The 22,753-nt window shown below is 40.4% G+C and overlaps 1 protein-coding gene across 2 annotated transcripts in view; it reads right to left on the bottom strand.

Annotated features, from left to right (window-relative positions):
* The window catches only part of ATP6V1H (ATPase H+ transporting V1 subunit H), a 38,931-nt gene extending 19,377 nt beyond the window's left edge, over window positions 1–19,554 (bottom strand). Inside the window, exons 1-9 of one of the 2 annotated variants that reach the window (XM_068671860.1) lie at window positions 19,393–19,554; window positions 18,310–18,436; window positions 12,131–12,233; window positions 11,598–11,687; window positions 8,247–8,360; window positions 6,685–6,789; window positions 5,760–5,804; window positions 2,957–3,054; window positions 533–725 (exon numbers count right to left, since the gene is read on the bottom strand). In XM_068671860.1, coding sequence (XP_068527961.1) covers window positions 533–725; window positions 2,957–3,054; window positions 5,760–5,804; window positions 6,685–6,789; window positions 8,247–8,360; window positions 11,598–11,687; window positions 12,131–12,233; window positions 18,310–18,413 — 852 coding nt within the window. In that variant the 5' untranslated portion in view covers window positions 18,414–18,436; window positions 19,393–19,554. Of the gene's footprint in view, window positions 1–532; window positions 726–2,956; window positions 3,055–5,759; window positions 5,805–6,684; window positions 6,790–8,246; window positions 8,361–11,597; window positions 11,688–12,130; window positions 12,234–17,059; window positions 17,107–18,309; window positions 18,437–19,392 lie in introns of those variants that run through there. The other variant, XM_068671861.1, reaches the window with a different exon arrangement.
* Window positions 19,555–22,753: the final 3,199 nt, after the last annotated feature.

Here is a 22,753-nt window from a genome sequence, read left to right on the forward strand (position 1 = left end):
ACCATTTAAATCACAGATTGAGCATCTTCACACAGGTGGTTACAGCTGATCAGCAAGTCAGTAAGCAACAACTACCCTCTCCTCATCCAAATTTGTCTTCAACAAATCCTTATCCACCTTGACAGAGTAACCAAGACAAGATTTTTGGACTAGGAGACAAAATTCAAGTCAAAGAGATACCTGATTAAAATATATAAAAGAATTTTAATTAATTTTAATTGCTTCATAAGGCAGAAAAGTATCAGATATTAATAAACTCCAGTCTTTTTGACTAGGATCAGCAGAAAAAAGTATCTTGAACTCAAGTAGCATGCACTAAGAAAATTTTTATCAACCTCATTTTAAGAGACTGAACAACAGACATTACTACCCGCAGCAGCATGTCTATTACTCGTGGCAAAACTCAGCTCACACAAAAAAGGACAATTAAGCTTTCATTCCAGGATACCTAATACCTAACTGAAACATGTGTGCATCAGCAGCATCTAACATCTGCTCACCTGAGAGAAGACTGCAGTCAAAAGACACTTACCCGAAATGCTGCAAGGATGATTCTAGTCACTTTCTCTTTGACTGACTCCTGAAGAATATCCGACAGCACTGGAACAATATTATACCGGCGGAGATATTCACACATTTGAGGGCTAAACGCCAACAGCCACACGCAGAAAATCATCTGATACTGGAGCTGGAAGCCACATTTGTTGCTCAAGACTCCCATGATACTGAAAAATTAACAGAAGTGTAATTTGATTTTAAATTAACTGCATACGTTGTATTGTTCTGCACAGAAACATGAAAATAAATGTCTGACAGGAACTTATTGGAAAGAGCTGCTGAGATGAGTATGCAACCCACTTCACAGCATCCTGCACCAGTATTTATCATTGCATGAGCAGCTTGTTCAGAAAGCCATCTTTAAAAAATATGTTTATTTCCTCCTCAGCTATAAAGAAGCTTTTCCAATTTGAACTACGGTGGTAGTGTATCCACCTTCAAGTTTACTGAGATTCTTTTTCCTGTGCGAAGTTTAGAGCATTATATGTCATTCCAGGAGAAACGGAGCTGCTTTTTCAGTTTAGAAAGAAGAGTAAAAAGGCAGAACAAAACCTACAAGGATTGAATTTATTCCTGTAATTGTATTTCTCCATCTAACATCTGAATTGAGCTGAAGTAATCATTAGTTAACGTGTAAGTTCTCAGAAAAAAAGGTTATAGGTGTAACAGGACAAATATAGAGTATAACCGGAGAAGAAATGGTATCACGAGACCTCTGAGGAAAAGAATTATACAGAAGCTTTGTTCAGCTCAACTTTTGAAAACTTAAAAAGCAGTTTACAAATGCATTCTAAATAAACGCTAACCCAATTAAAAATTACTTTCAAAACTTCTCAAAAGTGAAACAAGGTTGAAATGTAGACTTACTGTAACACTTCAATAGTTTATTGTATCAGCTTCCTTAGTGAAAAATTTTGTTTCAGTAGCATCATCTTGACTCATCTATTGACCTTTCATTTTAAAATCAGAATAGTTCAGTTGAAAGGGACCTACAAAAATCATTTAGTTCATCTGCCTGACCTCTTCAGACATAACCAAAAGTTAAAGCATATCATTAAGGGCAGTAACCAAATGCCTCTTGAACACTGACAAACACAGGGCATCAACCTCCTCACCAGGAAGCCTGTTCCAGTGTTTGACCACCCTCATGATAAAGCCATTTTTTCCTAGCATCCAGTCTGACCCTCCCCTGGTGCAGCTCTGTGCCATTCCCAATCATCCTGTCTTCAGTTCCCAGGGAGCAGAGGCCAGCACCTCCCTCTGCTTCCCCTGCTCAAGAAGCTGCAGGGAGCAGTGGGGTGACCTCTAGTCCTCCTTTTCTCTGGACAGGACAATCCAAGCATCCCCAGCCTCTCCACACAGGACGTGCCCTTTACCATCCCTTTTACCAGCTTTGTTGCTCACCTCTGGATGCTTCAAGTACCTGAACATCCCTTTATATTCTGGAGCCCAGAACTGCACAGAATATTCAAGGTGAGGCCACATCAACACTAAACATAGTGGGAGAACAGCTTTTTTGACCAGATTGCCATTCTGTACTTAATGCATCCCAAAATTATTCTTGTCTTCTTGGCTGCCAAAGCATGCTGCTGGCTCACGTTGAGCCTGTTGTTGACCAGTACCCCAGGTCCCCCTCCACAGGGCTGCTCCCCAGCCACATTTCCCATCCTGCAGCTGTGTCAGGCATCACAGGTGCAGAACCCAGCTTTTAACCCTTGCCAAATTTCTTACCACCAATGACTGCCCAAAATAATTTTACAGAACACTTTGACTTTTCTCCAGCTCAGAGTACAGTGCCATTTTTTCTTAAAATGAAAACTGTATAGCCACTGTCCCCAACAGACATACATGATAGAAAAGTTATTTACAATTTTTAAAGATGAGCGATACCATCCTAGCCTCATGCAAAGATACTTGTGCAGTGAATTTGAACTAAGATCTATTTGAAGCCATATGTAAAATAAATTAAAAGACAGGATCTTAGCTCTAGAACCTGTTTCTTAGTTTCACTAACATACTGAAATTAAATAATTCAAAACTAAAAGACAATGATAATTAGCAGAAATTTATTTCTTCAGTTTTTGTTGTAACAAGTAAAAAAAAAATCAAAGTATCTTCAGCTGAAGGCAGACAGAAGGTCTGCCTTCAGATATTTATGGCCCTTCAGATATTTATGTATACTCCATGAAGAGTAAAGCAGCATTAAGGCCTCACATCGGTACCCACATCTGCAGTTTTATTTGTCTGGCTGTATGAATTTTTTAAAACAAATACGTTTTGTACTCCAACAGAGAAGCTGTCTTTTGCAAGAGAATTCTATTCCGAAAGAAGTCATTGGGGAAAATGTTATTGTAAGGTCAAGTATATCCAAATAAAGTTTAAAAAAAAAAAAGCTCACCAGTTTACCCCATCTGCTTCTACCCACGCAAAGCGATATTCGTTGACCCTTAGCATCAGCTGTAGGCATCCAGCAACGCACTGCACGTACTGGGAGCTCTGGGTGGAAAGAAGAACACATCACTTTTAACAAGAGTTAGGTGGCAAAGGCTAAAGCTCAGTTTTCCAGGCTAGGCTCTACTGGCATACTTCAGTACACATTTCTTCAGCAATGCTTGTGAGTTAAAAAAAAGGCTCACCCATATAATACTTTCCAAGCCTCTATTTAAATTTAAAAAAAAAGGACAAGAAAAGGAAAGGCGGGAAGCAAAGTACAAACAGAAGCATTTTGAATAGGAAAGAAGTGTTATGCAAGCAATGCCATTTTACCATGCCAGCAGTAGATTATGGATAGCTCATTTGAACGTGCCTTCTTTTAGCACATATGAAGGCTACCTTCTGTTTGATTATAGTGCCAGAGCCATTTGATCAACTGAATCAATTACTACTCTGTAGAGCATAGCAGAAAAATAAATCAGCCAACTTTTACAGAGCCTGGTTAAGTGTGCTGGAGGCCTTTGTAGTCAAAGGAACTGAGCTCGGTTTCTTCCCATTTCCATTCTCAACTCAGAGCAGCAGCGATGCCATTACAGCTTTATGTTTTCCTATACATGTGCCACAGAGGACCACGCTCACCATAACGAGATGTGTATTTACACAAAAAAGATAACATTAGGAAGATGAGTACACAAAACCATCCTCAAACTTTAGCCCTGCATTTTAATTTTTTCTGTATTCATTGAAGTCTTAGCACATAACACTGTGCCAAGAAAAGAAAAATGAGTAAAATTTTCACATCAGAAAAATGCTGTGAGATGCATCGCTGAATTCCATTTTCATCCAGATTCCTTTACGAACTGTCACAGACTTAATCATTAAACAGCTTTCTAACTCTAAATGTACGTATTTTTCATGTAGTAACAAGATCAGCTGAAATTCAAAAATGCTTTTTTGGTCATTAAAAAGAAAGATCTCAAGGTATTACAGAAGTGGCATTTTATTCTCCCTTCGTGCTCAGATTCTGGTATTATCTGCACTAACACTCAGACACCCTGCAGATAAAATATTTTTTCCTATAAGCCTTTTTCTTTATTAAGTGTCTTGGAAGTCTCATGGTAGATCAGTCATATAACTCAAGGTCAAACCTTTCAAACATCCACTGGAGGAAATAAATTAGGCCAGCCCATATGAAAATAAGATAAAAGAAACAGAACAATATCTGGTGAGGGTCACAGAATGAATTCATCCTTATTTTTAAGACCTTTTTGTAAAAAGTGAGTCCAAACACCTAGACCCAAATCAAACAACATGTATTTCACTGGGTAGCTATTTGCTCTCATACTTTCATGCAAATTAAATAAACACAAACACTTCTGCCACAATGTATTAACTTATCTGCATCACCAACCTGTGTACTACTGAACTTCTTAAGGCATTCTCTTACAACCCTATTACAACTGAAATTTCTGAAGTCCCAGACATCATTTCCAATCTAAAATGTTACAATTGCATCACCAATTTACTCTGATATAAGTTAGTTAGGACCTGGTTGGAAACCCAACCCAAGCAAGATCTGAAATCAGAAACAAAATCAACACCAAACTTGCCCAACTTAGTTATCCTGGAACGTATTTGTACCATCAGTTCTGCTGCTTTGGGACCCTGCAGTGGTACATCCATGCAGTGCTACAGCACAATGAACACACATTTCTAACCAAACAGCTCTGTAACAAGTGGTATGGCGTGCAATAGAACTATTTACTGTCATATGGCCATATAACAGAGCCTAACACAACCTAACAGTATGGGACATTGAACTACACACAAACTACTGAAATACTTCAGCTACCACTCTCAGGTTATAATTTCCCCCCTACCTATGGCCATACATAGCAGTCTTTCATCTTTACTATTTTAAATCCCGGTCAGGTGGTAATTTAAGAGGCTTTTCTCTACAGGAAGCTAATGCTTTAAAGCTATGACTGCTTTTAAAAAGGAAACAAATTCCAGGCTCATATTTAAGTCTTCTGAAAGACTACAAACACTTTCAGGTTACAAGAGGAACAAAACCCACACAATCCCGCTCTACATTCAAACGGCAAAATAAACTGCCTCGCTGCGCCACAACAAAGATGAAAATCAAGTGTTATCATCACTTGCATTTGCTATACTGCCTAAATTCATCTTGGAGCCTAATACCCATTATAGCCACAAGAAATGTAATGTAAATGAATACTGATGAGAAAAGAACAATCCGCTTTCCCCTGAATTCAGGCTATTCAAATATGAACAGTTTATAGCTTCAAAAGCACTCCTGCAATTTCATGCTACAGAAGTTTCCAGGGCAATGTTTGCTTTAACAGCTGATGTGCTGTAAATTCTGCACATTACAAGACCCAGAAACTTCATACCTTGTCTCATATTAGTCAGACAGTTTGGTGCTAAACAGTATCGTTCAAATATTAAATGAATTTGCCCACTATTCCTTCAAGTTTTATCAATAAGGATACCAGATACATCTACAGTTTTCACAACCCAATCCAACTTTGGAAATACATACTTCTACTGCCAGCATTTTCTGTGAAACTGGTGATTTTAAAAATACTTTTGTTTCTTGGCGCCATCACCTGGCACTCTGTTGTTGTACAGTTCCATTTGAAGCATTTTCTTTATTATGGATATCAGAACACCTCTGCACCTTAATCCAAGGAGTGGTTATCACCTGCCTTATACAGCAGATTGACAAGCTCGAAAGAAACACTCACATCACTTGTGGAGACTGCTCCTGCTTCCACAGAACCACGTAACTTCTAGGAAAAAAAAAGCGTAAAATCAGAGCTGTCCTTCACACATACAGAAAGGCTGTTCCCAACACCGCTTCAATTTTCCCATCACTCTAGTCATATGATGTTAAGAATTTATTAGATATTTTTTCTGGTTAATATATTATGATAATATATTGTATTTCTTTCAAACACACCATCATGTCTAGAGGAATATGCTTATCATGGCATGCCACAATTTCATTTTTTTTTTTCCTTTTTAGCTTAAGCATAAATTTAAGACTTTTATCCACCATTATCTTTGGATTCAAAAGCTCTTCTCTTGAATCTTTCTGTAAGAAATTCTAAGATTCTTTCAGAGAAAAACAGAATTCTTAATAAAACTACAATTAGGAAACCTATGCAAAAATACACTGTTACTAAACATACTGAATTATGTTTCTCTGTAATCTACTTCTGTTTTGGCACCACCTTAGAGAATGATGAATCACTAGGTTTTGATAAGGACTGAGGTGAAGAAACAGGTAAACCTCAAAACAGGAGGCAAAGGAGGAAGATTCATATCTGAAGGACATGCCAGCAGGAAGCAGGAGGTAATGCCATACAAGTTCTGTCCAAATAAATCAGGATTTATTTAGTTTCAAGGGGCAACTACAAAAAGACTTATAGTATAGTAAACTGGAAAAAAGTTTCCACATTCAATTCCTGTTGCCATGGGATTTTTCCTTCCTAGAAACAAGCTAGGAGAAGCAAAACAATGAAGTGAGACAGAAAACCCTCATGGTTCCTCACTGCCCAGTATACAACGTACAGTAACCAACAGAAAAATCAAGTCTTATTTTTTAATTTTAATTCAAACTTTTAAATGTAGAGTCCTTGTAAAGCTTAAACAGAAGTAGCTTTTTACCTGTGAACTTAGCTGAGTTTTAATCCAGTTGAAATAGTAATTCAAGTCACTGCCCTCCATAAGTTCTCTACCCCAAGCAGCCAGTTTGGCAATAATTCTTGCAGCCTGAAAGAGAATGGAATTAACAGATTTTCACATCCAACAGAAGAATTTAAGAATGAAGTTGAGACATAAAAATGGTGCCAGACTAAGAGTTTTCATTAAGTCTACAGCATAAGACTACACAACAAATCAGAGGAGTGCATTTCTATGCCAGCCTTCTCAAATTATTTTTAAAGTAACTATGTGCTACAGCCTGTAGCATATACGCAGAAATATCTGAGCTAACTAATACATAAAGAAACACTCTAAAAAAATTACTGAAGCAGATGTTAGTTTGCCTCCATACAAATCCATGATGCAGCGGGAAGACTATTGCAAACACCTTGCCACTGTACTGCAGTGGACTTAATTTTCTTCATAGCAGCCCACATGGTGCCCTGTTTTAGGCTGGTGACCAAAACAGTGCTGCTAAAACACCAGTGTTTTAGGCGTTGCTGAACAGTGCTTGCACAACACCAAGGCTGCCTCTGTTTCTCACTTGGCATTCCCAGCAAGTAGGCTGGGCAAAGGGGCAAGAGACACAGCGAGGACAGCTGACCTGAACTCAAACAGCTATGTTCTGAGTTAAGTGTTCAAGGCCAGGCTGGATGGGGCTTTCAGCAACCTGGTCTAGTGGAAAGTGTCCCTGCCTGTGGCAGGGGGTTGGAACTGGGTGATCTTTAAGGTCCCTTCCAACCCAAACCATTCTATGATTCTATATAACATCACACTCAGTAAGAAAGCTGGTAGGGAAGTTTCCAAAGTAGCTCAGTGACTGGCTGAACATCAGTCTGCTGGTGGTGAGGGACTGCTTTTCCATCATTTGTTGTTCTGTTTTTTGGGGCCTTTTTGCCCCATTTCTGTTTGTTGTCACCCCACCACCACCACCCCCAAGCCTCCTTCACTTACTTAACTGCCTACTCTCAAATCATGAGTTTTCTCACTTTCACCATTCCAATGCTCTCCCATCCCACTGTGGGGGACCGGACAAGCAACGGGGCGGGGCCTTTTTTTCAGCCATCCAGGGCAAACCCACTACAACAGCAGCTGCTGTTTCCTCCCTAGTATGCTTACAAACCATTTTAAGAAGACTTCAAGCAGCATTATAATAATTTGACAAAGTAATGTTCAGCAAGATTTGTCACAGGATTAGAACTTAAATTCTAATGTTCACATAGGATGAGGAGCATAGACTGGTAGCTGTTACAGAATTTACTTCTCTAGTTACGCCTTACTGTGCCTAATTCTAAAATCCTTTCTTTTCTGAATCCTTAAAATCTACTCTAGTCTCCCCGAAAATCCAAACATCAGCAAACAATACAGCTTTTCCTTCTGAAGAGTGGTTAAATCCAGCTTATATTAAGAATGACTCCAACTAGAAAACTTTGAAGTCCAGGAAGTAGATTATGTTTCAAACTCCAAAAGGAAAATAAAGCCAGCATTTGTCTTCATCTTCAGAGATGGATTCATTTGAAGCTTACCATATGCACAGTGAAAAGATCTTGTCGATTCAACATCGGCAGGAAGTAGGACCATGCAGTGTTTTTACCACGTTTTGCATAATCAAAGAAGATACAAACACGCTGATGATTTTCCTGTAAAAAATAAGGAAAGGGCAGATCATAGACTTGTAAGAGCATTCAACAAGAGACAGGTACTTTTGCTCATCATTATATGTTAATACACTTTATCAGAGCGTATCCAGGATTGTAATAGTGCCTGGAAATTTTTCAGTTCGACAGTTACTTGCAGATACAGTCCTTTTCAGCACAATATTGAAGTTGGAGATCTGAGGAAACTGGAATTAAGCTTTGAAACCCTAATTGCATCTCAGTGTTCCAACGCCTGTTACAGTAAAAATTGATATATCCTTCTGATCAACCACAACGAGAGACTAGTTAAGTGATGCCATTTGTCATTATGCTTGAATAAAATCCTGGAAGTCTTTCACATACTGTCACTTCCACACTACTCCCCTTTGTTGAGCCTGGCTGTGTATTCTATGAACAAAACCACAAGCACAACCTAGCCCTGCCTCTCAACTCCCCTCAATGGGAAGCAAGCTCTTCCAAAGCTGCAGCTAGTTCACCTTGGGCAGCCTGAGACGACAGAACCGCCACAAGTCTGTTCTGCAGGGCTGCTACACTGAACCCCAGGATATCACAAGCGCCTGAACTCGAGCACTATGCACAGCTACTTCTAGCATTTAATGCAATAACCAGTGCGCAAAGCAGCTTTAACCTTAAAGCAGAGCAGAAAAGAAGCCACACAAACCTGAAGAAGAAAGAGCAGCTCTAAGAGCCTGAAATATATTCTTAGAGAAAATAAAGTACATGAAGTCGTGTTTTTCCTCAGTACTTCCACACATTACCTAGCCTGGTGGATAGTAAGCTTTTATTATAAAGAGATATCTTCCCTTTGAAGTCAAGCTACTTCAAACAAACACACAATTTCTATCAAGGAAGACAAAATTGTTCAAGACACTGTAATTAGGAAACTTGCACAATAACAGTATCTCAGCCTCCACTATTGCACGAATTTTTCAAATCCCACTAACTGAAGAGCTTTCCACCACACATACAGCACACGATTAACAACATCTGGATGAAAAAATCAGCTGGGCAAGTCCACTTATTCGACTACCTTCCATTAAACATGAAATCTGAACATATCCAAGATCCAAATACTGGCATTTTACCAAGTATCAGAGTTGCAGCCAACCCTTTCTTTACAGTTTCAAAGTTACTGCACCAACTGGGCTGCAAATTTCTGCTCTGCCTACTTTCTGGGGAGGATCAGATGTCGCTAATTATCTGATCCTCATAACTCTTCCAGAAATTCACCATTCAAGCATTTAATACTCTGAGACATATGAAAAAGGTCAAAAACTCAATTTCTGTTGTTCAAACTATGGAATGAAAAACAAAAAAAGACTTAAGATCTCAGGAACACCATGTCTTCACAGAGAGCCTCAGATCTGCGATAACTAGTTTAAAGAAAAATGACAGCTTGATCAAATCAAGTCACTGTTAGCATCTATACTTGTGCTACACAAAGTCTAGCTAAAAACAGCAAAAATAAGGTCAATGAATACAGTTTGCAGCATAGCTGCAAAGGAGACAGGTCTGGAAGCAGGAAAGCTGAAATAACTTCAACATGCTGTCAATCAGAAAATCAGTCTGGTGTTTGCTGTTAAGGTGAAGCACAGTGACAGGAGAAAGGACTGGAGAACAGCTGATGGCCCTGAAATACGTAGTGCTGCACCTTTCTAGGCAGCTGACTAGATCAATAAAGAGGAAATCCTAAACATCCAGATCAACAGTTGATTATTTATCCTTTTTCAGAAATGCCAGATGTTAAATGAAGCTCACTTGGGTGGTACTGCTCCCTCCACTAACTACTCTGCAGGTTCTTAAAGATTTCACAATTAACAGACTGTGAAGTGCGATGGGGTCACTAATTCAGAGAAATTGTTCCAAGCATTTAGCACATGATTAGAGAAATTAATGTTTTCTTGGGGATCCAGGACGCAAACACTCTCCATCTTCATAAACAGAATGGTGATGTTCTCAGAAGGCAATTTCCACATCAGCCTCCGAAAGAAATCTTCCTTAGAACGACAACCAAACCCCTAAGTAGAACTGCTGGAACGATCCTAGACAGCCAGCTGGGCTTCTAGCACACTCAAAGCACAGTTGACATGATTTTTACAACCTCACAAAAAAGTATTGAAAGAAAATAGACACAGATTGTCATTATCACAGAGAAAAGCTGGATATTATTAATTATTATAGCTTCTAGAAGTTTCAGCTATCAAAGATAACTTTCAATTATTGTTCCTTCATCTCATGAACATACAGCAGGGATCCTTGTTCAAAACAATTTCACTGAGAGAATCAGTGGCACCACGAACAACTTGTTGCTTAAAATCTTGGATGTACTGAATTAAGTCCGCTAAGGCAAAAAAAAGGAGACATCATTTCCACTATTGTGGATTCTTCCATGCTTGCCAGTTGCAGAGCCCTGCACTAAATTCACCCACAGAATTAGTGGCCAATAAATATCCTGCTCTCCAACAAGAATCTTGCACCTTGGAAGTGCGCAACAGAAGGTCCATAAGGTATCGTCAGCATTTTTACTATCTGAAAAAGATCAAAACAAAGTAGAAGCCCTGTTTCAGCTTTGTCTAGCAGAAGCATGAAGGGCTAGGTAGCTCTGGGGGGATGTGATGCAGATACCTGCACACAAAACCTCTTTGCCAGCAGCAAGATATCTCTGAATAATGAAGTGTCACAGAGCATTGCAAGACAGCACAGCCTTTCAGAAACTGAAGCAGAATTTCTGAAATGAAAAAGACATCCCAATTCAAACAAAAGCAAATATACATAGAGAAACTTGCACTGACACCTCTTTTCTGCTCTATCACCATAAAGCCTGAACAACTTTAAATCATTTAACTTTAAGAAGTTCACACTGCTGTAACATGGTAAGGCCCTGAATTCAGAAACATCAGTTCATGACCATAAAGTCAAGAAAGCATCTGCATCTAGTTGAACATGACAGAATCAAGTAAATGGTTATTTCCAGCTACTTTCTGTAACCAGCTAGAACTAACGCAGCTGTTTGAGTGGGCCAGAGCGAGCCTTTACCTATGGGGTAAAGCACAGCACAGGAGAGGATATCACCTATTGCATGCTGTAGCTACAGGGGATGTACTAATGTCAAGGCCCATAAGCACAAGACCCACTAGCATTCACTAGACTTGAACTTGACCAAGTAAACATACCAACATTCCTTTAAAGACTTAAAAATAAGAGAGGTTATTGACCTACTTGCAGCATATCATCAACCATAGTCAGAATGTACTGAACCGTCTGCTCCTTCGAGATGTGAGTCATCAAGTTTATAAATGTTTTAGCACACTAGAAAATAAAAGACATTAAAATTAATATTAACAATTGTGTTCATTCCTTTTGATAATACAAAACAGAACCTCATTAATTCACAGTTAAGTCTTACACATTAAGCATCCCAACATTTTATTCAATTGCAATAAGAGATGAATACATTTGGCATTACACGACAAAGAAAAGTTTTCTGTCATTGATTATTACCCTTTACAAGTTGTTTTATGGCTTTCAAATGAGATAAATACTCCCCAGCAAAACTCAGCAAGCTGCTTTCTTGAAAGACTGATTAGGAAAATCTCCATCCTATATTTAGCAAAAAGTAATTTTTTATACAAGCTTTATACTTCTTCCACAACATCTTAACTGTATCATCAATATTAAAATAAAGTTGGTATGAAAATTTCCTTCCATTCTCCCTCCCTGAAAAGGTATCATTAAAAAGAAAGGAAAATTACTTGGTTGCCTTCAGTTTGCAACAGCTCTTGTTTCTCTTCTGGATTTCTTTTCTGTTCAAATCTTTGAATAAATTCACAGTCTTCACCTGAAATCATCTGCCCTCTGAAAAGCAAAGTGTGAAACCATTAGCAACACACAAACAATAAATTATTAAAAACCTTACTTTCTTCAACCTGGTATCTCAGCACAATCATTTTCACCAGTCCTATATCCCACAGCAGAACATAAAGAGCTCCTTTCTGCAGATAGTCTCACGTGAAGAGTTTAAAACTAGTAACAGAACAATCGCTCTGAATCCTTCCCTGTGCAGTGCTTCTGTTCAACAGCATTCTCTAAATCATTCTTAAGCTTCCAGAGGCTGAACACGATGGTCAGTAATTGAAAGAACTGAAATACACACAACTAGCACTTTATGCCATAATTACTCATAATAGTCTAATCCAACCTGAAATAAGTGGTGAAAAATAGAATTATTTTAAGTTTGCCATAAGCATTGAAGGGAATTTTCAGAAGTATACAGAGGTTGATTTCTAATACATTTTTAGCTTTCATAAATTAACATTTCAGCTTTTCCTGATAATTTACAAGCTGATATGCCCCTGAGCTCATCCAAACACATACCAAGAAGACCTGAGACAGTAAACTGCTGTGGGACAATTACAAGCTAACAGATATCCATTTGGTCTTTTCCTTAACTAAAACAAATAGCAACATTCAAGGGGTTACTGCCACCATCAGAGCTATTTCAGAAAGCCGTTGACTCAGCTGAGGAGCTGGCAGAATATCCTTGGGGTTTGTTTATTTTTGTTACAGTGCAAAACTTACCATCACACCACACAATGAACAAATCAAAGTAGTGTAAGTCAGGTAGTCTTAGGATAAGAAAACTAATTTTAAATCAGGTAGTCCTGAAAATCCAAGACTAATAGGTGCCCAGCTTTACTAATTAATATCAGGAATGCTGCAGGAACGAAGAAAACTGTGCACAGCATCAAAATCAAATCACAGAGGATGAAAATATTAGACATTGCCCTGTTTAAGTGTTTCCAAGATTCACCTCCTCTTAATATTTCCACTGAGTCAACTGCCTCCTCCACTTTTCAAAGCTATGTAGCATGATTCTTTTAAACCATCTTTTCCATGTCCTGGGTCAGTTTCTGGATGTTCTGTGAATAAAGGTTCCATTAAAATCCTTGTAAACCCAAATAAAAGTGCAAGTTTCCTGTAATTGTCTCACCCAAACTCATGAACTACAGAAACATAAGATGTACAACATGTTCTCATTTCTATTCTTCCTTAAACAGTTATATCTCAGGATAGCCTTATTAGAGGCATCTTTTTTCACACTTACTTTTCAAGCAAAAACATAAGCAATCCGTACATTGTGTGCCATTCTTGAATTCTAGCTGTCTGTTTTTTTAAGAAATATCTTCATATGTGCTGAGAAAAGGCTATTAAGACTGACTACACAGAAGATTCATGCAATCCGTGGTAGTCTTTGACAGTAGTTTCTACTAAAATGGAATTATAGAGAAAAAATAATTAGCCAACTGTGACCATGCTGCTACCACATGCCTTTTAAATTGAGTAGTCTTCTTTCTCACCTATTAAAAACAAGGTTTGAGTAGTTGATGAAAAAAGAGGACAATTCATTTGCTAACAATATTGGCCATAATGATGCATGACTAGCAGCCACTCTTTTTTCAGTCAATGCTGACCAAGTCAGGAACACCTGGATGACAGCAATAAACACGTGTTTATAAGAATACTGCCACTTCGGAAGCACTTCAAAGACGACTTAAGGTGAACCCTTAATTTTCAGCTTTAATGGTAGAGAAAAGCCTCAACCCGAGAAGTGCAATGCTTGTTTACAGGCAGGCTATTAGAAAACATTTGCTGATTTTCAAGGAAAAGTGGGATTTCCCAACCCCTTTAAGCAAACAAGGTAACCAAAGCTTCCCTCTATCCCTATTCTTAACAACCATTCAATTTCATTGCTTTTATTTTCTAGGACATGTCTACACAGTCTTTTGTCAATACATAACATTCTGACTGAACTTCAGCTGTCTGGATATAACAGGGTTACAGAACCCTTGGTCCGAACCTGATTATCAAAGCTCTGTGTTTGAAACAAAGTCCTGCCTTTGAGGGCACTAGCTACAGGACTGTAAACTGATTTTTAAAAGCATGAATGTGAGATCACCACTTTTTAAACCTCTTGGTCTCTCACAATGATTCAGAAACTTGTGATTTATTTTTGCTATTATACATTTTCTCCAACTGCTGTTCCTCCTTTTCTTTGTCTGAATGACTTAATTAAAATTATGGACTTCCCTCCCCTTAAAAAAAACACTAAGTACCATCTGCTACAAGTGTGAAGTTCGCATTTAGGGCTACCTACCACGATGTCAAGGCATGATTTCTTTTAAGCAATTACCTATAGTACTTTACAAAAAAAAAGTTAAAACCTACAAGTTAGGAAACTTCTCTAAGACAAGATTTGCTTTTTTAAGTCTGAGGTAACACTTGAACTGCTTTAGAAAGTTCCCACCCCCAGGAAACTAAAACAGGTATTTTAAAATCAGAATTTGCAACCATTTGTGAATTACTTGAAGACACATGGGAAGCCAAATACAAGTCAGCCACCAGACACCTCACCTGATTAAACAGGGAGTACTGTCAAATGCTGTATACCTAGAAAACCTGCAGTGCAGTAAGATGTAATCTCTGAAACAAGTTCACTTCTCCAAAAAATCACTTACTACCTTTAGAAAACAAAAAGGAAGTTTCCTTCCTTTGGGATAAGGTACCCTACAAAGGCATTCTGACACCTTGAGGCAAATGCTGACAGCAACCCCACAGAACAAAACAGCAGCATATCCTATTTTCCACTGACAGCAAGCACCAACATCTCTAAATTACTAGGAGTTTCAAGATCCAAAGGCAGGAAAGTCTGTACAGAATAAATGGCCTCAATGATATTTAGTTTCCAAAAGAAAACAAGATCCCCTGCAGTTTTAAGGTTTGCTAGTTTTTTCTCCCCCAGAAACATCTGTTCTGTGTTGAATTCTAGCTGTAAGTTTCACTATCAAAGAAACAAAGTTTCCACAGCCTAATTTTGGAATGGTGAACACTGGAAAATGCAGGTGGCATGTCCAGTTGTCGCACCTAAATATTTCATTTTTTTATGCCAATAACATACATAGAAAATATCAAAGTCATCAGTTGAGTTAGTTTGACGTTTAGTTTACAGTTACAACCTTCAGAGATGAAATAAACAATATGCCAGTTAATCTTTAGCTTGAGTTAACTCTACAGAAGTCAGGCTGCTGCAGCCTGACCACCTGCTCATAAGCTATTTTATTTTTCCACTGAGGAACAGGGAGAGCAGAAAGGAACTTCAGAAGTCCTTCCTCTGTGACCCAGACCTCCTACAGTGCTGTGAATGGTGCAGTCTTCAAACCGTCTTTATACAACCGTCACAGCCAGATTAAAAAGAAATAAATAAATCAGGATTTCTTGGGAAGTTTTCTTTTTTTTAAACTCTAAGTACAGAAACGCTACCTAATCCTTAAGGAACACAAATTATGTCATGCCTGAGTTGGTGTGTTAATTTAAGAAAGCCAGACAAAATTCCTTCCTCTAATGTAAAGATGTCTGAAGACTTCAGTAAGTCTCCATCAGTGGAGCTTTACGTGGAAGTTCACCTCACAAACTGCACAGACTGCCAGAACAGCAGCACAGAAGAGAACAAAGAAGTGTCCTTCAAAATCATCAGTACACCAGCTGCCTTCTACTCTATAGGACAGAACAAACCACTCTGACCTGCCCCAAACAGGTCACCAGAAGCCAGCAGTTTCCAGTCAGTAGTACAGCATGCCTCATTCTAGAAATGCCAGCCAATATAGCTGCACTAGCTGACTTTTCAATAAATCCCTTAAAGCACTAGCCTCAAAGACATTATCATGACCAAATTTGGCTGTTGTAGAAAGGACACATTCAAAAAACAGAAATAATCTTTTCCTCTTTAGAAATCCCAGAAGTTCTGCTTATATTTTCCAGTAAGTAACGATAAGCAAGCTCATCAGCCAAGGAGGCACAGTTCACAATGTTCTGCAATCCCTCTGGCACCACTCGAGTTCATCCTTGGAGCCACCTTAGTCAGACAGCCTGTTATCAGTAAATACAAAACACAGGGATTATGTTTATTTCAGAGCAATAATAAACAGGACACGCTGTCATTGACATATAGAGGGCACCCAGAACTGAGCAGTCACACAGTATGGTGACAATCATTAGTCAGATGCACTACAATAGCCTCCAAAACCTGACTAATCCAAAGAGAGGAAATAACTGACACATTCTTCTTTCACAGACTGCGTATCAGAACAAAGTCAGATCCGAAGATCTGAATAAGTACCATCAAGTCTGCCTACTTGTCAGAAGTTATATGGGAAGTTGGTGACGAAAACAAAGCTGCCCAATCCTCATCGATCACCAGAGAGAGAACCCCAAGAATGAAGGTGAGTTATAAATGGTAGACCACATGAAACACATTCAAGTAATTAATACTACATTATATATTCAAAATATAGTCTTCTGCCGAACATATATAGTCTTCGTCCTCTAAATAAGTAAAATATAGTCTTCATCCACTACAATAGCAACAGCTCACCCTTACCAGCCCAGTAGCTGGAACCACTAAAGACTCAGAGAAGACTTCTGCATACTCAACAGATCAGCAGTGAACAGCTGTACTTCCACCATCCAGTTACTGCCAAATAGAACAGCACTGAAACAGCCACACAGGCTTCCCCAGAACACATTTTCTATCAGGTGGATAACAATGCATACAGTAACAGCAAAAGCCACATAGAGACGTGTCAACAAATGCTTGGTAGCTGCCACTCTCAAGTTACCACACCAACCTTGCTCTTTTGCACTGCCACTGTAATGCCATCACACTACTAACTGAACCAGGAATCACCTGAAAAATAACCCAGAAAAAGGATGTTTCTTCAACAAATCAGTTCTTTAATCCAGTTTACCATGAAGAGGGGGAAAAATAATTACAACTGAACAAATGAAATAGGTAGGACTGAGCTCCATAGCACAGTGCTCTGTAGTAGGTTGTCATTCATGAGCTTCTGCTGTGAACGCATTTCTCAGCTTCCCTGTGTACAGTTTTGCAATCTTTTTTATTTTACTGTCTAGCAAATATTTACATATACATCACAGCCATCTGGAAAAACAATCACCTTTTGTGAAGTGGTGCAATGATAAACACAAAGCACTATCAGCATGGTATGTACCTCTTTAATCATCTAGGTATCTACCACTGCAATTACAGAGCAACTAACACTGAAATAATTTGCTGCCACGGGGGGACATTCGAGAAACAATGCCAGTTCACACTTTGCTGCTATTCTTCATAGGTACTGGTCAGGAGTGCAGGGATCCAAGTGTTCCACATTTTACTTCAGATTACAGAGTGAAGAACACTAGCAAAGGTCTGTCATTTTCCTTTTTCCCTACCTCATACACAAATTTATTTTCCTCAGCTTGTCCCTATACCCTCTTTAGACGATATTTCTCCCACCAGTTCCAGTGCTATTACTTCTAAAGCAAATTTTGCTCTTACCTAACATCACAGCTCTCCCCAGACCGAAGTATCAGCTACATTAATAAAATTAATAAAAAGCATTTACCTGCTTCAGCTGCTGTCCAGGACAATTTGTCCTTTATTTAAGGCACGGTTTGTTTTCCCAGACCAGTTTTGCTAGCACAACTTGTGTTTACACAAAAGACACTTTACCAGTAGAGAAACTCTACCTACACCTAAGACAACTCTTACTGTAAATCAGATTTATTTCAGTACCTGTCTGATTAAGCTAAAATTGAGAAAGGTTTTTCACTGGTAAAGAGAAAAACAGACTCTTTAACCATGCAGTGACACAAAGTTACATTTGTTATTACTGTTTTCAGTTCACATAAGTAGAGTTCCTTCTTGTAATAAGAAAAAATTCCCCAACTACTTGCATTTAATATAAACTTTTTCCAACCCTTCACATGACACCGAGACAGATTGTTCCACATTATAACAATATTCCAGTGCAACCCAAAAGCCCAAGAAGCCTAAAAAGAAAACAAAAAAGATTTGTGGCAATATTTTACTTACTGGAGATAAGACTGCCAATTTACTTTGTTTGCCCGAACTTCAGCAGCTTTGGCAGCAATGATATTCGTTGGGACAGCAGCATCTACAGCACCTCGGATATCCATCTTCACTGATATTTAAAATGCACCTGGAAATACAAGTCAGATTTGAAACCTTTTGTTAAAGTACTAAGAGCAGAATATTTGCCAATAATTTAGAAAAAAAATAAGACTTCTTTTCAGTAGTCCCATTTGCAAAAACTATTTTAGTACTTTCTGAGAAATTAAAGTTTTATAAAGCATCTAAAGTGTGAGTTCCCTACAGCAGACAAGGGCATGCTATACTTGCACACTAAACTCTAAGCAATCATAAGTTTCCTAAAATAGGAGATATAAACCTTTATTAAATAACTTTCCATCTTATCAGTTCTCAATTAATTAAGTTAAATTGTTTCAGTGGACGCTACACTTCTAGAATGTTCAAGGAGCCCTACAGACAGTAGAAACTATTTTCCTTTCAAATCAGGACTGATGATACGACTCCAAATCCCGTGCACACATGCAGCTGCCTCCTAACCATACCTCAGGACTGATTTAGTTATTTGTCTATTAACGTAGAGGATAAATAAAAGAAGCCTACAAACACACGAACTACAGTTTCAGAAAGAAAGAAATCCAGCAGTTACACAGAATAAGAGCCATGCTACACAGACCAGGAGAGTGACCTTCACCACTTCTGCTTTCTCCTTCCCTCATGATTTAATCCCCAGCTGACTGATGCCCCAACAAGGCTCTGCTGGCAGGGCCGGCCGCAGCAGCGGTTCCCGACGCCCTGAACCGGCTGCAGCCTCCTGGCCCGGCCTGCTTCTGGCCCCTCCTGCCTTCCCTTTACAACAGGGACCCGGAGCAAACCGGTACCCGCTGCCCCACCCCCAACAGACACAGCCACCCTGCGTTACTGACCAAAAACACGATTTAACCAAAACAGAAATAATAAACGAAGGAAAAAAAGAAACAAAAACACAGAAAACGACCTCCCCTTGAGCCCCCACCGCCGGCAGACACCCACCCCGCGCCCCGAAGCTCCCCCCCCCAGCTCCCTCACCCGTCGGGAGGGCGGCCGGGGGCCGAGGCCCGTGAAGGCGGCGGGAGGCCGGGCAACCCCGTCCCGCCCCGCCCCGCCCCGCTCCCCGCCGGCCGCAGCTCCCCCGCGCCGCTGCCGCCGCCACCGCCGCTGCCGCTCGACTGGCGCCGCCGTCACGTGACGCCGCCCTCACGTGAGTCGCGACGGCGGCCGCCGAGGCCCAAGCCGCGCAGAAGGCGGGGCGCCCCCGGGAGGGCTGGGGGCGGGGCCTGAGGGGCTGAGGTGGCGCCTTTAGGGGATGCCCTGGTGGGGGGAGCCATGAGTGTAACTGAGAGTCATTAGGGTTGGAAAAACCCTCCAAAATCACCTGCTCCAGCCACCCCCTACCACCAGTGCCACCCACAAACCATGTTCCCAAGCACCACGTCCAGCCCCTCCCTGAACACCCCCAGGGACGGTGCCTCCACCACCTCCCTGGGCAACCCGTCCCAGTGCCTGACTGCTCCTTCTGACAGAAATGTCTCCTCATTCCCACCCTGACCGTCCCCTGGCACAACTTGAGGCCATTCCCTCTAGTCCTATCACTAGTTACCTGTGAGAAGAGGCCATCCCCCAGCTCCCCACACCTTCCTTTCAGGGGATGTGCAATGCCCCCTTGGGCTTGCAGTGATCAGTAGGAGTCATCTCCTTGACCCAACATCCATCCCACTCACCGAATATGTAGTCACTGCAGCCGTTTCTTTTCCTTTTTTTTATTTTAATACCCATCATTTTCTCACTTTCTAACCCTGACACTGCAATAGGGCAAGGTTAGAGAGAGCAGAGAGACAGAATTAGGCCTTACTTCAACCAGTTCCTGTTTTATGAGTATTTGTCACTTCTGCCTCGTGGCATTCTGCATTTCCTTCTTCTCCACTGCCTTTTTATGCTGTGTTTAATTCTGCTCTTCTTTCTGGTTCCGGCATCAGGCACCCGGAATGAACATAGAATCATAGAATCATAGAATATCCTGAGTTGGAAGGGACCCTTAAGGATCATCAAGTCCAACTCTTGACACCGCACAGGTCTACCCAAGTTCAGACCATGTGACTAAGTGCACAGTCCAATCTCTTCTTAAATTCAGTCGGGCTCGGTGCAGTGACCACTTCCCTGGGGAGCCTGTTCCAGTGTGCAACCACTCTCTCTGTGAAGAACCCCCTCCTGATGTCAAGCCTAAACTTCCCCTGCCTCAGCTTAACTCCGTTCCCGTGGGTCTTGTCGCTGGTGTTAATGGAGAAAAGGTCTCCTGCCTCTCGACACCCCCTTACGAGGAAGTTGTAGACTGCGATGAGGTCTCCCCTCAGCCTCCTCTTCTCCAGGCTGAACAGGCCCAGTGCCCTCAGCCGTTCCTCGTACGTCTTCCCCTCCAGGCCTTTCACCATCTTCGTAGCCCTCCTCTGGACACTCTCCAACAGTTTCATGTCCTTTTTATACTGTGGTGCCCAGAACTGCACACAGTACTCGAGGTGAGGCCGCACCAGCGCAGAGTAGAGCGGGACAATCACCTCCCTCGACCTACTAGCGATGCCGTGCTTGATGCACCCCAGGACACGGTTGGCCCTCCTGGCTGCCAGGGCACACTGCCGGCTCATATTCAACTTGCTGTCTACCACGACCCCCAGATCCCTCTCTTCTAGGCTGCTCTCCAGCGTCTCATCGCCCAGTCTGTACGTGCAGCCAGGGTTTCCCCGTCCCAGGTGCAGGACCCGGCACTTGCTCTTATTGAACTTCATGCGGTTGGTGATCGCCCAGCTCTCCAGCCTATCCAGATCCCTCTGCAAGGCCTTTCCACCCTCATTCGAGTCCACAACTCCTCCAAGTTTGGTGTCATCAGCAAACTTGCTCAAAATACCTTCTATTCCTACATCCAGATCGTTTATAAAAATATTGAAAAGTACCGGCCCTAAAATGGAGCCTTGAGGGACCCCACTAGTGACCGCCCGCCAGCCTGACGCAGCACCATTCACCATAACCCTTTGGGCCCTACCCGTTAGCCAATTGCTCACCCATCGTATGATGTTTTTATTTAGCTGTATGGTGGACATTTTGTCCAGTAGGATCCTATGGGAAACCGTGTCAAAAGCCTTGCTGAAGTCCAAAAAAATCACATCAGCTCACCTTTTCCACAGTCATTTCAAGTCCCATTACCAGTGATGATAAATATGGCTCTGCTCATTTTATAAACAAAAAAGCCAACACACAAAGGATTTACAAGACAATCTGAACAAGCCTTGAGGCTTTTAAAACGGGACTTGCAGAATGAAGGCATCGAAAAACTATACGGTGACCCTACACACTACCATTCAGCCCTCAACTAACCTGGAGGCACTTCAGGCTTTCCTTCCTTGAAAATTCCTCAGTCATCCAAAATAATATTTCTGTTCAAACCCCAGATTTCCCAGCACCTCCTGAGCACACTTCTGGCTTAACCTATATACAGTAACCAAGTACTCTGGTTGAACTGGAGTACAAGTATACATAGGACTGATTCTTAGTTCTAGTCCCTAATAACAATATTGTTTTGTAATATACAGTGTTCACGTAAGAAAAATAAAATTATTTCAATTTGGTGCCCAATGTGATCTCTTATTTGGACAGTACATTAGGTCGTCATTGGTCCTTTTCAGAGCAGACAATTTTTCTATTAATTGCACCATCTACAAGAATCTAGCACCATCCAATCAGTCTGGCTAAAAGAAAAGAATTTGCTATTTGCAGTCAAAGTTTTGATATTACAGCAACAGGGTCATTTTCCTACAGAAAAGCACTTTGAAAGGATATGATTTGTCATGTTGATTTTGTCATAAATGGCAGATTCTAGCTTTATAGCTTTTCTCTAACCTTGGAGAAAGGTGTAATGGCTGAATGTATCTACTGAATTATCAGAAAGAGAAATGCAAAGAGAGGAGAATTGTAATAGTAATTAATCACATTAATGTTGTAACAGGTGTTCCAGGGGACATTTACAGAAATAACAAACAGTCCCATCGTATGTTATGCAGATGAGTCATCCTCAGAGGAAGACTACACACAGCTGGATCATGAGAGTATTTTCCTGTTCCCTTTTTATTTCTTGTAATAAGGACTATGTGTCATTGTCTCTCATATACTCTGCAAATTACAGCAGTGTTTTGCACACTTGCCATTTAACCTTTAGGTATTTACTACATCAATTGGCTGTCTCTTGCATGCCTACACAACTTTTTAGCACATATAGAAGTAGCTTAGGAGGCTTATCCAATTGAAACATAAGAGTGAATACATTTCTTTAATCCATAAAATATTCTTGACAAATAATAAGAAAAAATTACAAAAATTGTAAAGAAGGACATTTATAAAGTGG

Source organism: Anas acuta, chromosome 2, assembly GCF_963932015.1.
Source record: "Anas acuta chromosome 2, bAnaAcu1.1, whole genome shotgun sequence".
NCBI lineage: Eukaryota > Metazoa > Chordata > Aves > Anseriformes > Anatidae > Anas > Anas acuta.